General features: G+C 43.4%; 1 protein-coding gene across 20 annotated transcripts in view; it reads right to left on the bottom strand.

Moving 5' to 3' along the window:
* RBFOX2 (RNA binding fox-1 homolog 2) overlaps positions 1–15,951 on the bottom strand; it is a 252,347-nt gene that overhangs the window by 87,312 nt on the left and 149,084 nt on the right. The window contains exon 1 of one of the 20 annotated variants that reach the window (XM_054032422.1): positions 15,689–15,895. The exons of the other annotated variants lie outside the window; for them this stretch is intronic. Within the exon in view, the coding sequence (XP_053888397.1) occupies positions 15,689–15,715 (27 nt within the window). The 5' untranslated portion in view covers positions 15,716–15,895. Of the gene's footprint in view, positions 1–15,688; positions 15,896–15,951 lie in introns of those variants that run through there. 20 annotated transcript variants of the gene reach the window in all.

Below are 15,951 nucleotides of genomic sequence, written 5' to 3'. Positions count from 1 at the left end.
AGAGGATGTGGAATTCATAGTCTGCTTACAAAGAGGGTCATATCAGCCACCACCACTTCTTCACCAGGTCAGGAAAGATCCCATTTAAAATTCTAAACAGATGTACAATTTTAGGAAAAGCCATTCAGGACGCCATTTAGCCTTACATTGAGTGAAAGGAAATCAGCGGAACACCAGTTAGATTAAAACAAACCCTCATTCCCGAGGCCTGCCTGAATGTTACCAATTTAATAAATAAAAAGTCCAAGAAAAGCAGTAGGATTCCCGTCTCCAAATGATCTAAAGTACAGGATGAGCCACCATGACTGCTGACTACAGCTAGAACAAAAGGGGTAGAGTGTAGGCCCCTGCCCTCTGTTAGAGGGCAAGGGGAGAAAAGAAACAATGCTTTCAGATGGGATTTTAGGAAGAGGGAATTTGAAGCCCATTGGAGTGAGTGGTTCTTTGCGCCACCTTGTGATAACACTAATGACAGAAATTTACTCCACCGACTGCCTTGCAGCAGGATGGTCATATCCTTCCCCTATCTCATCCCCATACCCACTCTGCACAAGCACAGATTTGATTAGTCTCCTGCTGATTAAATCAAAGGGGATCCCCCAATCTTACTGCAGAAATGCATCTTTCTGCTCCTCAAAAGTATTTTCAGGTATACTGAAGAAGTCTATGTTACCAGTCACACTGACATAGGAACAGAGTTCCAGCTGGTACTACAGGGGAGTCGCATCTTACGCGGGGGTTAGGTTCTGAAGTCAGCACGTAAGGCGAAAATCACGTATAGTCAAACGCTCATTGAGTGGAATGGCGGGTGGAATTGCCCACACTACAGGTACAATATTTAAATTGCTATTTTTCTCTTTTTTGTTTTGTTTTGCCGAGCGCGTATAGTTAAAATTGCGTAAGTTAAATGTGCCTATGATGCGACTCCACTGTACTGGCCTGACAAGTTTCAGAAATCTAAAGAATAAATTCTGCTTCCTATTCCTTATTTTTGCCCCCTATTTAGTGTTTTTTCCTAAATGCCAGGATAATTGATCCTGGGGGAGAGAAGAACGAAGTGTGGGGTCTTGGTCTTTGCTTCCTGGAGGATAAGAACCAAAGAGAAGGTGCAACTTGAACCTATCCCTCTGGAAGTCTAAACTTATCAAACAAATCAGCAACAACAGAAAATGAAAGGTCTAAGTTTCCACTGGCAAGGGGACTTATATCTCAGAGGGACCCTTCTAATGCAAGTGGGGGTTTACAATATGCCATTAGTGCTCTTTTTTCTTGACCATCAAAGTGTCTGAATGCTACTCAGTCCGCTCTGGATGGCCAGTTCCATATTAATGAAACACCCTCTCCTTCCCTCCCATTCCATGGCATGAATTGGCTCCCACATGAAATATTGAGCCATCAAATGGCAAAACCTCGCTCCCCAGATAGAATTTCAGGGAAGTGAAGCTGTGTATTGAATTGTTAAATCGATCACTTTCTGCCTCCCTCCATCCTTGTAGAACAGAGGCTCCAGGAGGGTTAGCAGCAGCCACTACTCCAGATTATGGCCAGGGGACAAGGCAAGGGAAGAGATCCTGTTTACATCAACATTGTAAGGACCATAGCAAAGTGGTTCCAAGGGCAGCAGCAATTTATTTTACCCTTGTTGAGAGCTGGGATTTTATATTCCCACTCCCATCTCTCACTGCAGTCACCTTTAGTATTGACAGACCCCTCACTAAGGAAGGTGAAAAAGGATCTGGGGAACCCCATTAAAAGTCAAACACCTGATCTGACAGAAGAATGCCTTGCACCTTTCAGTCTCCTAACAGGCCTTGCGAACACTCAAATATATATAAAAGGAGGCTTATGGAGGTTCAGTGGGGATCATGAGTCCACTATTTAAAAAAAAAAATCTGCCCCTCCACTGAGAAATTTAAAGTAGTTGCCACCATTTTGCAGGGCACATCAAAGTGAGAGCTCCCTCTACTTGCTAGGTAGTAGTTTAATACTATTCCTGGAACTGTACATATGTAAACTAGTGCACAAAAAAAGGCAGGGGTCGGGGGAGGGTTATATTAATCTGATCCAGGGTGACAGAAAGTTAAATGTTTACCAAATGGAAAAGGAGAAATATAATAAAGAAAGAAAACAAAATTTTATTGTGTATTTTCTAAAGATAGATTTATTTCCAATTAATGGAGATAAGCGGATGACAAACTTTAATTTTGGATAACTGCAGCCCTAGTGGCAGGAAGGTCATGCTGCAGGCAATACTGGTGATAATTCCTCATGGAGTATACTGATTTCACTACCAATTCATCCCAAACGCCACATGATTGCAGCAGAACCTGTCACGAGCATCTTGAACAAGAAGATTTGACCTTCTGCTTGAAAGATGGGATATGAAAAAGCAAATTAAATACTAATGGAAGACAGGAAAGGCGAGCAGAGATGCTGTAGTGTGTGCACACAGGTGTTCAAGATAGTAATTCTAAGTATTCTAGGAGGAACAGAATGTTAAAGGAGCCAGAAGCACAAAGGGAAGCAAAGGTGAGACTGTCTCAGTACTAGCACCAAAATTTTACTGACATATAGTGGGGACGCTGGAAAATGCAATCTACTCTCCGCTCACTGAAAGTCCCATACAGAACACAGAGAAAGATAGTTTTCTCCATCCTACAGACATGTTCTTTTGAAGCAGATGTCACTTTGCAACTGAACACATTCATTGCTTTGGAAGCAGAAGCCCCAGATTGCTGGATGGGTTCCATACAAGCCTCCTCCAGATGGGCCAGCACAGCTCACAAGACACACTTTATCACTGTCAAACTCCAGAAACCTTCTACAGTATAGAGCCCTGGGCAGTTTGTTTTAACATATTTTTTCTAGAATAAAGGGATTTGGGCTGGACTGCTTCTCTTTGCTGGAAGGGATTCTGGCCAGGTGTTAGAACAAGATTGCATTAGTCCTGCAAAATCCATTTTCTATTGTGTGTAGTTCCTTCCAACTCCATGCATCCAGACTGGTGGCACTTTTGAGGAACTAAGCTTTGCTTTCTTTCCCCAAAATTGTGGGATGAGTTTACTGAATTTTAATACTCCCAAAATGGCCACAGATTGTGAACAGTACAGCTCCGCCAGCACACCTTAGTCTAACCTGTCACACCCTTTCTATTCCAGTCCTTTCCAGAAGCAGATGTAAAACAGCGGGCTTACAAGAAGAAGAGGCTTACAAGAAGGTCTGTACTTGTGGACATGGTGGATAAAAAAAATTTTTTTTTTTTTTTAGTTAAAAACAATTTAAATTTAAATTAAATACTTTTTTCTTTTGAAATAGAAATCTATGTTAAGGTCTAAACTTATGATCATCTATTACAATAATTTAATTAAAGATACTATTAAGCAGAATGTATACTTTTGCTGCCAAAGTTTTAAAGAAAGTCAAACCATTGAATTGGTGGAAAGTCACTGGCTACACAACTGGAACCACAATTTGCTGAAGTGCTAAAACCTGCATTTGACAGCAATAAGCTTTTCTGCAAGTGCAGAGAGAATATTTTCTTCATTTCAGTTTATTCAGCTAGTTCAGTTCAATGCACAGTTCATTCCAAGTTAAGAACCCATTGGCAGAGAAAAAGCAGGAAAGCTTGTTTTCCTCTTCCAGTCTATGAATAAAAATGAGGTGTAAGAGGATGAGATCTATTAGTTCTAAAATCTTAAAGGACATGATGATAAGAAACTATCTATTGAGTTCATTAACTACAGGTAATTATTATTATTGTTATTGTTGTTTTGTATTATTGTAGCACCTAGGAGCCCTAATCATGGCCGAATCCTTTTTTTAAAATAATTAATTTTAAAAGCAAAACATGCGTTGATAAACCTTTTTTATGTATTCAGTGCATTTAAGGTACTTTCATTTAAGTAATAAAAACATTTTAAAATGCTGTTTTTGTGCATTTTAATTGAATTCCAATTTCAATCCAAATAAAACGTGACACAAATGACTAAAAATTAATCTAAATAAGAAATGCATCATTCACAATTTTCTAACATAATAAACGTGTAAAAATTCAGAATCTGAATAAATGTACAGTAAGCCATATTGCTGATTAAATAAATGTGTATCACTAGATACAGTAGATCCTCCTGGTTAGCAAAAAGTAGTACCCAATTTTGTTGTAAAGACTATATTTAATTGCAAATCAACATGTTTTAATGGTCATCAAGTAATGAGAAATCAACCTCTATTTAGGAAAATAATTTAAAAGTACAAATGTAAAACAAGACTAAAATTGATTATTTAAATCAATCCACCCTGCTTGTGGAAGATCAACTTTCAATGCAGGAATTAAATATTGACATTTATTTGTATGTATGATTCTCCAAATACACTTAAGATAACATGGGATGACCTAATATACTGCTTTTATATCTTCCCTCCCGTCGACTTACCTTACTCTTCTCGTCGGGGTTAGAGTACAGGGGTCAACTGGAGAGCAATCTGCTATCGATTTGGTGGGTCTTCACTAGACTCACTAAATTGACTGCCGGTGGATCGATCTCCGAGCATCTCCCAGCTGTAGTGTAGATGTAGCCTAAGTGGTGTTGCTATACTGCCCATCTCTCTCTTACCTCCCAGAGCTGGATGGTTTCTTAAGGATGAGTCTTATGCCTGGTCTATTTTCAAAGTTGCACCACTTTGCCTAAAGCTACAATTTTAAACTGATATAAAACACACTGTGAGCACTCTTAATTCAATTTAAACCTGGTTTATTTAGATTTAGCTTAATTTGGTAAAACCAGGCCTTCAGAATGCCTAAGGCCTCTGTAGTTGTGTCTGCATTTGTCTATCTAATATGCTTACTATTGGGTAATCCTACCCTCTCAACATTTATGGCACATCAACCTGAAATATCTTGGAAGTTCTGGGATTACTACAGAAAACGGGGATCTAACCTCTTCCACAGACAGGACTCAATTCTCAGCACAGTGACATAGTGAATATCGGGCAGGGCACGGGATCAAAAAATAGCTTTAAACTACTTTTGCATTCACGATATTCTTGAGCCATTTGGGAATTGACTGGGCCCTGATATGAGGGTCTTTACTGCTGCTCTAACTTAAAGCTCATGGGAATAGGGTTGCCAGGTGTCCAGTTTTCAACCAAAACACCCAGTCGAAAAGGGACCCTGGCGACTCCGGTCAGCACTGCCGACCTGGCCATTAAAAGTCCGGTCGGTGGTGCTGAGGAGCTAAGGCAGGCTAGTCCCTACCTGTCCTGGCAATGTGCTGCGCCCCGGAAGTGGCCAGCAGGTCCAGCTCCTAGGTAGGGGGCCCAGGAGGCTCCATGCACTGCTCTTACCCACAGGCACCACCACCCCCTGACCTCCTGCCTTGGAGCTGGACCTGCTGGCCGCTTCCAGGGCACAGCGCGGAGCCAAGACAGGCAGGGAGCTTGCCTTAGCCCCACTGACCAGGAGCCGCCCAAGGTAAGCCCACACCCCAAACCCGGAGCCCCCTCCCACACCCAGAACCCCTCATTTCTGGCCCCACCCTGCAGTTAGAGTCCTCACCCACTCCTGCACCCCAACCCCCGCCCCAGTTCAATGAAAGTGAGTGAGGGTGGGGGAGAGCAAGCCACCGATAGAGGGGGAATGTAGTGAGTGGGGGTGGGGCCTCAGGGAAGGGGCGGGGCTAGGGTGTTCAGTTTTGTGCCATTAGAAAGTTGGCAACCCTACATGGGAAGCAGAGAACAGTCAGAGCACAGTGTGCTTCCCACCATACCCACTCCTCAACTCTGATCAGCCCTCTTTCCTCCCTGTCCTCTACTCCAGGGACTACACTCATGTAGCCCCCTTACATGGAGGGAATTCCCCAGAGTAAAGTTCTGTCCCTTTACACTGCCACAATGACATGGAGGGGCTTCAGCTTAGCAGAAAATGAGCCTCACAAAGTTGCATTTGGTAAATACAGCAAGGTGAAAGATGGTGTTTAAAGACACAGAAAGAAAAATGAAGAAAACTTACACCAACATAGTGTGAATTAAATACAAACAGTTGAACACCAAACAAAGCTAACATTCCACAAAATCTCACCAGTTCACAGGGAGTCAACAAGTTCCTGGATCCCTCAAGAGCCACCTTCCCCTCTCCTATTGTCTACTCTAGTCAGTCTGGAAGAAGTTGCTTGTAGGAAACCATGGATATCAAATTCAGCCTATTCAAATGGCTAACTTTTGTTCCTGTCTATACTACACTTTCCAATTAGCTCTACAGAGACAGATCTTTCTCAAAAAGGGGGCTGGTTGAAAAACAAATGCCTTTCCCACTTCCTTAACTGTGCTGACTTTGAATAGAGTGTTCTGTTTTGGTCACCTCACTTCAAGTGTTACATAGGACACAACAAAAACAAGAAAAGATCCAGAGGACAACAAAACAAATTAAAGACAACATACGGATATGTGCCCTATACAGGATTGATGCTGTCCAAAAAAAACCTTAAGTCCACTCTTAGGTGAGCCTCTCACACTCCTTGCAAATATTTTAAGCCTAGTTATGACTTAGGGATTGGAGGGTGAGATAGGCTTTTATACAAGGAGAAGATAAAAAACTGGAAGGTGAATCTGAGTGGTATTGTATGTACTGCTTAAGTCAAACTTTGATGTCTAAAACTCGATCAATCAAAAACAGTTATCTGGAAGTCAAATTTGCTCTCCAAAATTTGGAAACTTCATGGGACCAAGGCCTCACCATGCACAACTCCTAAAGTCTGCAGGACCAGAACTTCAAAATCTATGAACCTTAAGGAAATAGGATGGCTCTAACTGCACTCAGGCTTCCTCAACCTAAGTGTAGTCCTTAAAGGTTGCTAGCTAGGCTGACATCCCAATTGCCCTAAAGTTGTAGTGTCCCCTTGCACCCTCAGATACCTGGATTGTACTTTACAGGCAATATACAGTACTTTGGGACTACAGTAGGACCTCAGAGTTAAAACTGACCAGTCAACCACACACCTCATTTAGAACCAGAAGTACACGATCAGGCAGCAGCAGAGACCCCCAAATATATATATATATATACACATACACACATACACAGAGAGAGAGAGTACAGTGCTGTGTTAAACATGAAATACTAAAAAAATTCAGGGAAAGCAGCATTTTTCTTCTGCATAGTAAAGTTTCAAAGCTGTATTAAGTTAATGTTCAGTTGTAAACTTTACAAAGAACAACCACAACGTTTTGTTCAGAGTTAGAAACATTTCAGTTATGTACAACCTCCATTTCTGAGGTGTTCGTAACTCTGAGGTTCTACTGTATTTGAGGTAAAAGTAATTATAGGTTGTCTTGAAAACATTAGATTTGTATTGGTAAATGTTGATAAATGCCAATTTCCCTATACACACAAACCAATGAAAATATATTTCCATCAATAATCAAAATTTACAAATAGGCAAAGTAAGAAAAATCTGCTTGAGAACTTTCAGTTTTCTTTAAGAATATTTGTGTTTATTTTGACGTGTGATGTTGATAATTTGTGTTTTAACAGTTATAAAGCTTTAACTTTTTGAATCCATGCCTGTCATTAAATAATTAATATTTGACACCCCCCACTGCCTGACCACCACCACCCATAATTTCCCACAACTGTGAACATTTATATGGATAAACTTGGAAATGCTTAACACACATATTATTGCACAACTGGAAATGTAAAAAGATACAAATAGAAAAAACAATTAAAAGTAAACTATTATCCATCAAAATTATTTAAAATATAAAAATTAAATTTTGCCAAGCCCAATTATAGGCAGGGCTGGTACTATTGCCTATTATTAAGGTTGCCCAACACTTCCCATTATCAGGCCCTGTCTTCAGTTACTTATAACTTTGCCAAACTAACTGTTTGAAGTTTTCCATGCTACGTGTATGCCTCAGACTGAATTTCTGTGAAAGTTTCAGCCAAAATTGTTCAGCTAATGCTGAGAAAAAGGCTAGGGGAAACCATGTTGTTCTGCCCAATTTAAAAAATTCTGGTGACCCTTTCTTTGACGAGACATAGCACCCCCATGCTGGGAAGCAGGGCACTTTGGCGGGGGAAGGCCTTTGTGTCAGGGATGTGCCTTTTCTAATCCTTTGAAAATCCACCCAAATTTGGCCAAATTATAATCCTTTGGGGCGGGGGGGATCACAGTTTGCACATGCTGATTTGAGAATTCTTAGATTTTAGCAGCTAAATTCCTTAAAGATTCCATCTGCAATAGGCATGCTCCAGCCTGGAGCAGAGCAGGACTTTCACTGCAATTGCAGTTCTCGACTGCTGCAGGCCATATGCTGGGTCTGAGTCCAGCTCTCAGAAGCTGAAGAGATAGCAGGGGAGACTGTCTTTCCTGTGTTCTCCTTGACCCTTCTACTGGGCCCAGACAGAGTGGAGAAGAAAGCTGCCTTATTAGAGTGCAGAAGGGGCAAGAGCCAGATCTGCTGGGGGAGAACAAGGGAGGGAGAGTAGATTAGTACAAGGAACCAGAGGATGGCAGACAGAGTTGCGGGAGAAGACCGAGACTGGCTGAACAAACAGACTACGACTGGAGTCACAGTGAGAGACTGGAGCTGGGAGTCCGGCAAGGAGACTGGGACTAGGAGCCTGGGAAGAGGAGAGACATATTGCAATTGGACAAGGAACCCAGAGAAGGAGATTGGAACTGGAAACCAGTAGGGATGGGGAATGTGGGCCGGTGGGTGAGAGAGCCCTCTGGTGACCGGAAGTGGGGTGGAGGAGAAAGAGATTGGATGAAGGAGTCAGGAGGCGGGGAACTGGGACTGGCTGGGCAGCAGGGACTGGGATTAGTAGCCAAGGATGGGGCAGAGACAGGACTTGGATGTGGACAGGTTGGAGGGGACAAGGCAGAAGGGGTCAGGGTTGGGGGAATAAGCAGAAGAGTCTGCGCCCACTAGAGCCCCCTCCCCTCTGGAGCCTGGAACAGAACCCAAGATTCCTGAATCTCACCATTCCTGTGCTGTCAGCAAATAGCTATGAAACCCACTGGCAAAGCCTGTGTCTCATTTCCCTCTAGTGTTGGTCCACCTACTACTGGTATCAGTTACTCCCTTAGCTCAAGTGGCAGAGGTCTGGATGGTAGATCTAAAGGTTCCAGCCACGCGGATGATCCATTTTTGCATCAATATGATGTCACATAATGGAATTTTGTTGGTTTTTTTTTAAAACCCTTCTCTCTCTTTTCTGGGGAAAAAACTGTATGAGATCATGTAGCCAAAGACTGTTTCATAATGCATACTGCACAAGGGGGCCGAATTAAGTTTGCACAAACAACCTTAATTCTGGTATGTCCTGATTTTTGAGTGCTTGACTTTGCAACCTTAATATTGTTCTTTTAACATTGTTTTTGTGTGCAATATTAATCTGAATTACATAAACAGACTGAATTTGGTAAGGCAAAAAGAAATAAGACATTTAAAAAAGCACACTGTCACTTAACAGGCTCGATATTTGTCCTAACTGGTTTCTTTTCCATCTATTTGCAAAGTCCATTCGAGTCTTTATTTTTCAAAAAGGTTTCAATGCTCTTTTTTCTAGAAGAAAACAAGTCAGCATTAGTAGCTCTCGTGTCTGCAAACAACCCTACAGAAACAATATATGCAACTCCCGCTCTCACAAACCACAAACCAGCATTCACTAGCAAGCCAACAAAAAAAAAATAAAATCTGCACAGCACAGAGATCATAGATAACCCTACAACAACAAATCAGAGCAGTTTCACATAATGTAGACGGAAAATAGATTTAGTGGGAAGGAAAGATTTCTGTTTTCAGATTCCAGAAAAAAAAAAAAAGAGAAATAGGGAGAGCACCTGACTACATTCCTTTTAAATTTATGAGTTTTTTTTAACAAGCAAACTTCTTCCATCTGTGTGCCCCACCATGAGGCCATTTGATTGCTTCTACTCCCTCTACTGAAACCCGAATTCTGTGGCCTAAGAAGCCAACTAGTAAACGGTAACGGTGAGGGTAAGAGGAAAGAAAAGAGAATATACTACTTTGTTCTACAAACCCACAAATGAACAGATGCATCTCCCACTGAAATTGTCTCCAGAATCTGACACATGAGCACAATCGCTTTATCTGTAAAAGCTAGTTTGAAAAATGGAGTTCATCCTCACACAAATGTCTGTTAGCCAGAGCATTCTGCTCTCTCATTATTTTCTTCTGGCAGTAGTAGGTCCTGCTTTGCAGTAAGTAGATGTCCAATACTAATTCACTGAAATCCCACTCGTCACAAAGAACTCATGCTTTGTTCAAGTGGCCAAAAGACGTACAGAAGGCACCAAAGGGTCCTTATCCTCAAATGGCTCTTGCTAACTCACCACAGCCCAACGAGCAATACATTTAGATCTTTCACGTTGGGACCTCTTCTTGAAGTAATAACAAAAAGCAATACTTTGTATTTACATAGCACTTTTAATCTGATGGCAATGTGTTTCACCATGAGCCTAAGAACCCCACTCTCCTAATTTGCTATCCTGGGCACCAATCACTGAGTCACCTTTGTCTTTCAAAGTAGAAATGTGCTAAATGAAATAGTTAATTCCTGAGACCGGGATCTGAGCAAATGGCACAGCTGTATCAAATTCCCTTTCCCACCACCTCACTGCTTAGAGATGATTAAATGCAGCGTCTGCCATCCTGAGGCTGCTAAGTGAGTGCCTGGAGCAGTTTGCACTCTGCTCAAATGCGCCTGAAAGTCCTCAGCTGGGTGGTGCAGAGAATAGGTTTTTCAATTCACTCTCTAGGTTCTGATAGGCCCCACTGATTTTTAAGTTCTTCCTCTAAATGCAATAAACACTCTTTAAAATATTCCTACACCTAAGGAAACAAACCAAAGGCCCATATACACAGCAAGTCCCATTACTAGATTCCTCCTTGGGAGGTTCTGTTGGGGAAATGACCTGCTAGGTCTCCTATTCTCACTCACACGTGTGCGCATGCACGCACATACACATCCCTCCATTGCCAACATTGTCTCTGCAGCATTTGAAAAAAGTCCTAGGAGGACAAACCAGGGAAAATGAGGAGAGACAAGGAAATGCCACAGGCACAGAAGCAGTGGAAATTTAAACGGGCACCCTTTTCAGAATAAAAAGAAAACCATGAACATGAGCCCTAGCGTGAAGAGAAGTACAAAGGCTTTCAGATAGTCTGTGCACATGGTGAAAGGGACTCCAAACCGAACAGCAGAGAAGAGAGCTTGCCCAGGGGAGATGGAGACGCCATACAGCAAAAAGGTGCGGATGGGCTAGAGGAGAGAAACACACATCATCTAGGGAGGGGTGCTTGTGAAGGAACAGGGAGAATTTGGAACCATTCACCATACAAGAGGGGGAGAAGAGGTGTTTAAAGGGGGAAAAGAGGGGTTTGGCAGCATACAACTCTCCTGAGGGAGAGGGAGAGAGAGAATCTCACCACACCGTGCAAGAGGAGGTAGAGTTGTCCTGGGATTGAGTCTTCCTTACAGACAGTTCAGACAAAGGAGGACAGTTTCATATAATAGAATGCACTGTTTATTTTTAGGTAGTACAAGATAGCCCTCCTTACCCGGCCTCCTGTCTCCACCCTGCCTAATATATAGCACCCGACTAATCCCAATAGAGGGTGCAGACAAAGGTCCATTTTATCTGGTCATTACTGTAAGGGTGGGTTGGGAGAGAGATTGAGGCAAAGGAATGAGATGGGCACAGAGAGAGGCCTTTAATGAGTCAGAAAGCTGCTCAGATTCAAATACGATCTCCATTTAAGGAGCTCTGCATTTGTTTTCAAAAAAAGCAGAGACTGGGTGAGCAACTTCTGGCTGCAGAAGGTTGTCTCTCAGACTGGCGCGGTGCGGGTCTGGAAAGCAAAGGGTTATAGAAGGGGGAAGGGAAAAAACAATCTCTGGAAAAAATGAGGCCGCTGCTAGTCCGTTTTAACAGGAACATAAATTAGTCTCAAACCCACAAACCCAACCACCTCTCTGAGTCCTGGACAGAGCGTAGTCAGTCAAGCACGTGCCAAGATAAACGGTCCTAGCTGGAGTCTCAGAGGGGTGCTGGGGGGAGGGGGCATGCTGGCAGAGAATGGAGTGAAGTCACTTCTGATGGTGTCACAAAATGGAGACTAGTAATCCCTACAAGGAGATCCAGGACTCTCACGAAAAGGAATACCAGACCCTCAGATGCTACTGCCTGTACCCGCCACAAAATGCAGACCTGCCACCCCCTACCCCATGACATGTTAGAGAGAAAATGGGGCATTGCAGTTTGAAGAAAGCAGCTCTCTTGTGTCTGGCTTTAATTACAGCAAACATCCCCTCCCCCCACCTAGGAACAAGAACCGTGAGCAGGCAGCAGCCCAGGTGAAAGGCTCCATCCCTCCAAGCTACAGGGGAGTGGGGGGAGCAAACAATGGAACGGGTGATTCATTACAAAGGAATACACTCCAAAACTGCCTGCTGCCACATGGGCTTGCTGAACTCCTTAAAGGGACAGCAGCCCCTTTTCTCTTTTCCCAGATGTTCAACACCTTCCCCCTCTCTCAGCCCTGATGGAAAACAGATTCTAAGGAAAATGCCAGCACGGCACAGGGCTGTCCAAGAAAGGGAGGGCTTTGTGTTTCACAGAAACTAGCAATCTTACCATGCACTGCAGAGAGAAAAGCCCTTTAACATATAATCTTTTCCTCTCCACCCAAGACTTTCCCTTTCATCTGCAATTAGCACATGACATACTGGGCCTGGTTTATACTCATTTTCACTGATTTAGGATTAAGGGAATCAGGGCACATTCTGCTAATGAACTGGAGCTCAAATTCTCATTAGCAATCTTGATTTCCTATTTTAAAAGCATATCAGAATCTCCTGTTTCTACCCATCACTATTTCTAGCCCCGATCTCCTCCCATTTTTGTCTTTTTAAATGGCCCATCATACATCTAATCTCACTTCCAGGGAGATTGTTCCCTAAAATACAGTAAACCAGACTACCTTGTTTTGAGATGTTCCAAAAAGCAGGTGTGCAGTAGATTGTGTGTGTAGTGCTGTCATATTCACACACACTAACTGCTATAAGCTTAACACAAATCACTTGCTTTTCATACATAAAGGTTCAAAGTCCCACTGGAATAAACAGGGCTTTCACTCACAGGCTTTGAACAGGGTCACTGCAATACACAGAACCAGAAACTCAGTAAGAATAACATGGGCGAGGATGCTATTCTGTATGCCCCGTTATTCTAGACCATATAACACCCCAAACCTGCAGCAAAGTAATATATAGGGCCAGACTATAAACAACCCATGCAGTCGCCCTAAAAGACAGCAGGACTTAATGGATGAATTTACCCCAGTGTTCCTACATTTGAGTAAATCGATACCAGTCAGTCGTTCAGAGACCCTCAGAGAAAGATGAAGCCTGAGCTTTCAGACCCTTCTGGTTATTTTAATTTGGATTTCTCTCATATCAGAATGTAAACATGCAACTTCCACCCAGCAAATGTATCCTTGAAATTACACACACTTAAGACATTGTAATTCAAGGTCAACCAAGACTAGTAATTCATGGGTTTGACGTCTTCTCCCACACGCCTGTGAATTAATGGTTCTTTGGGAAAGGCAATAGTCCAGACTTCCCTCACCTGGTTTATTAGGGTGTCCCCAGAACCCCTTGATAGGTTTATAATTTTTCTGTTTAACGTTGTACTACAAGAATCCCATACTTCCAAGCGTCTCCATGTCTCTATGCCAACGTTCCGTCTCAGGTTTTCTGGCCATATGCACACACTTACTGTGCACACTTTTAATTGGGGGCATAGGCACACACATGCACAACTGCACATATATACACACACAATATAGACCTAGACCATGTGCACCATAACTACACACAATAAGGACACATCACATACACATGAACATGGTAAACCCTCTTCCCACACATACAACCACACACACACACACGGAGGAACACAAGCTATGTACATACAACTGTACAATAACTGCACATTCTACAGGCACACTACAGCTACACACAACTGGACACTGACTGTTAAGACACCGTTTTAGGACCATTCGGTAACTAAATGGAGGCAGAAAGTCTCAGGAGATCACTAAAAGCCCTCTGCTAACAGAAAGCCCTGGTCTAGATGAAAGGGCACACTGATGGAGATGACTATGACAGTGAAAGCAGAAGAGGGGGATGGGGACAGGGAGCCCTGGAAAATGCCTTAGAGGGGACAGAGACCTTCCTATCTTTTAGCTATTGACAATCAATGCAAGGCGAGAGAGAATGAAGGGGTCAAAACTGGTATCACCACTTCTTGTGGCTGTCTCATACTAAGCCAAATATCTATGAAATGTCCCCTTGCAGCGGGACAGGCACAGTCTCAGCAATGTTCATAACAAACATGTATCCAGTTAGAGCTAAGGGGAGTTAAGAATGGATGTGTATATGTGAAATTGGAATGTTTTCCAAATAATGCTGAGCTCCAAAGAAAAACAGCACTCACCAACCCCAGATCTGATGAAAAGTTCCCTCTGCTAGACCTCTCCTCCACCCCCACTCCCCTTGGGAATATCCCCCAAAGGTTTCCGGCTCTGCACAGCACTGCAGGGCATTATATAATGTCTAACGGTAAAGGATTCCAGCTCCTGCGATGCCACTTCCTTCCTCCTCCTCCTCCTCTCCTTACCCTCTCCCTACGGTGGCGACTTGGCGATTCCATGCCCAGAAAATCCTAAAACAAGTAGTGGCCTTAAAAGGTGGGCACTGTCCAATTGAATCTCCTCACAGGGTGGGAGAAAGATGATGGTTCCAGACCCTGGGTAAGTTCCCTCACAAATGTCAGTTGCCCTCAACACGAGCACTTTCTCCTTCCTCAACTGTAATCAGTCCCGTTCTCATTTCCACATCCCTTAAAGAAGGGTCCATCGCTTGGAGGGTAACCAGCAGAGCCACCTGAGGACGGGAATGTTTACCTTTCTGCTTGTCAGAAACAAGCCATTAAAATGCAGATTTAGCCTCTCTTGAAAGAAGATATACATATGCCCCCATGCATTCTGCTCTCTAGAGGGCACTAAAAAGCTAGATTAGTTGTCAAAGACAAGGGGCTTCAAATCCCATGCCCAGTAAGTACGCAGAGGACCCCCATCTGCTGGGGCCTGTGCTGCCAACAGAGCCAAAAAATGAATCGCTCTCCACAAGACGCCCCAGCCATTGAATGAAGGAGTTAAATTCCAGCTCCCAAGCCAAAATAGGAGAGGTGAAAGGGAGTGAGGTCCAACCCCCTAGTAATTCTCCTGTGAACCTGGAAAGCGAAGCCCCTGGTTTCATGGCAGTTCTGTGAGAATCCCTCCGTACCTCTGCAGTCCCTCTCCCTCCCTCTCAACATCAAGACAAAGAGGTAGACAAATCCCCACAGGGTCTTTCCTGAGCTGCAGCTGCACAGCACAGGAAACAGGAATCTGCTATGGAGCAGGGGTGGAGGGGTAGCCACACACACACACACATACACACACACCATGCAGATCAATCGTCCTGCGGCTCAGAACACTAAAAGCTGCTTTTTCCAGCAGGCGAGAGCTCTGCAAGAAGCCTCTCAATTCCCCGCTATTCAGAGTTGCAGGGGGAGACAGCGCAGACAGCAGCAGGGAACACAAACCTTACCTGAGTTACCATTTTCTTTTTCTCCATAAACCAAACCGGAGTAAGAGACAAGTGGGAGGAAAAAAACCCTTCGAGATGGATATAGTAGAAGCTCCTTGGCTCTTTGCTTTTCACCCTGCCCTCGTGTGGCTCTTATGAGCTCGTGGGGTTTTCCCTTTCGCCCGTTTTCCTCCCTTTCTTCTCTAGTGTTTCTTCCTTTCTTTTCTCTTCCTCTCTGGCTGCCTCTCCCTCTCCCCCCCCCACCCGCCTCCAGCTCCCTCCCA

The sequence above is a fragment of the Malaclemys terrapin genome, chromosome 1 (assembly GCF_027887155.1).
Source record: "Malaclemys terrapin pileata isolate rMalTer1 chromosome 1, rMalTer1.hap1, whole genome shotgun sequence".
NCBI classification, from domain to species: Eukaryota; Metazoa; Chordata; order Testudines; family Emydidae; genus Malaclemys; species Malaclemys terrapin.
This window is presented reverse-complemented; position numbering and strand designations above follow the sequence as displayed.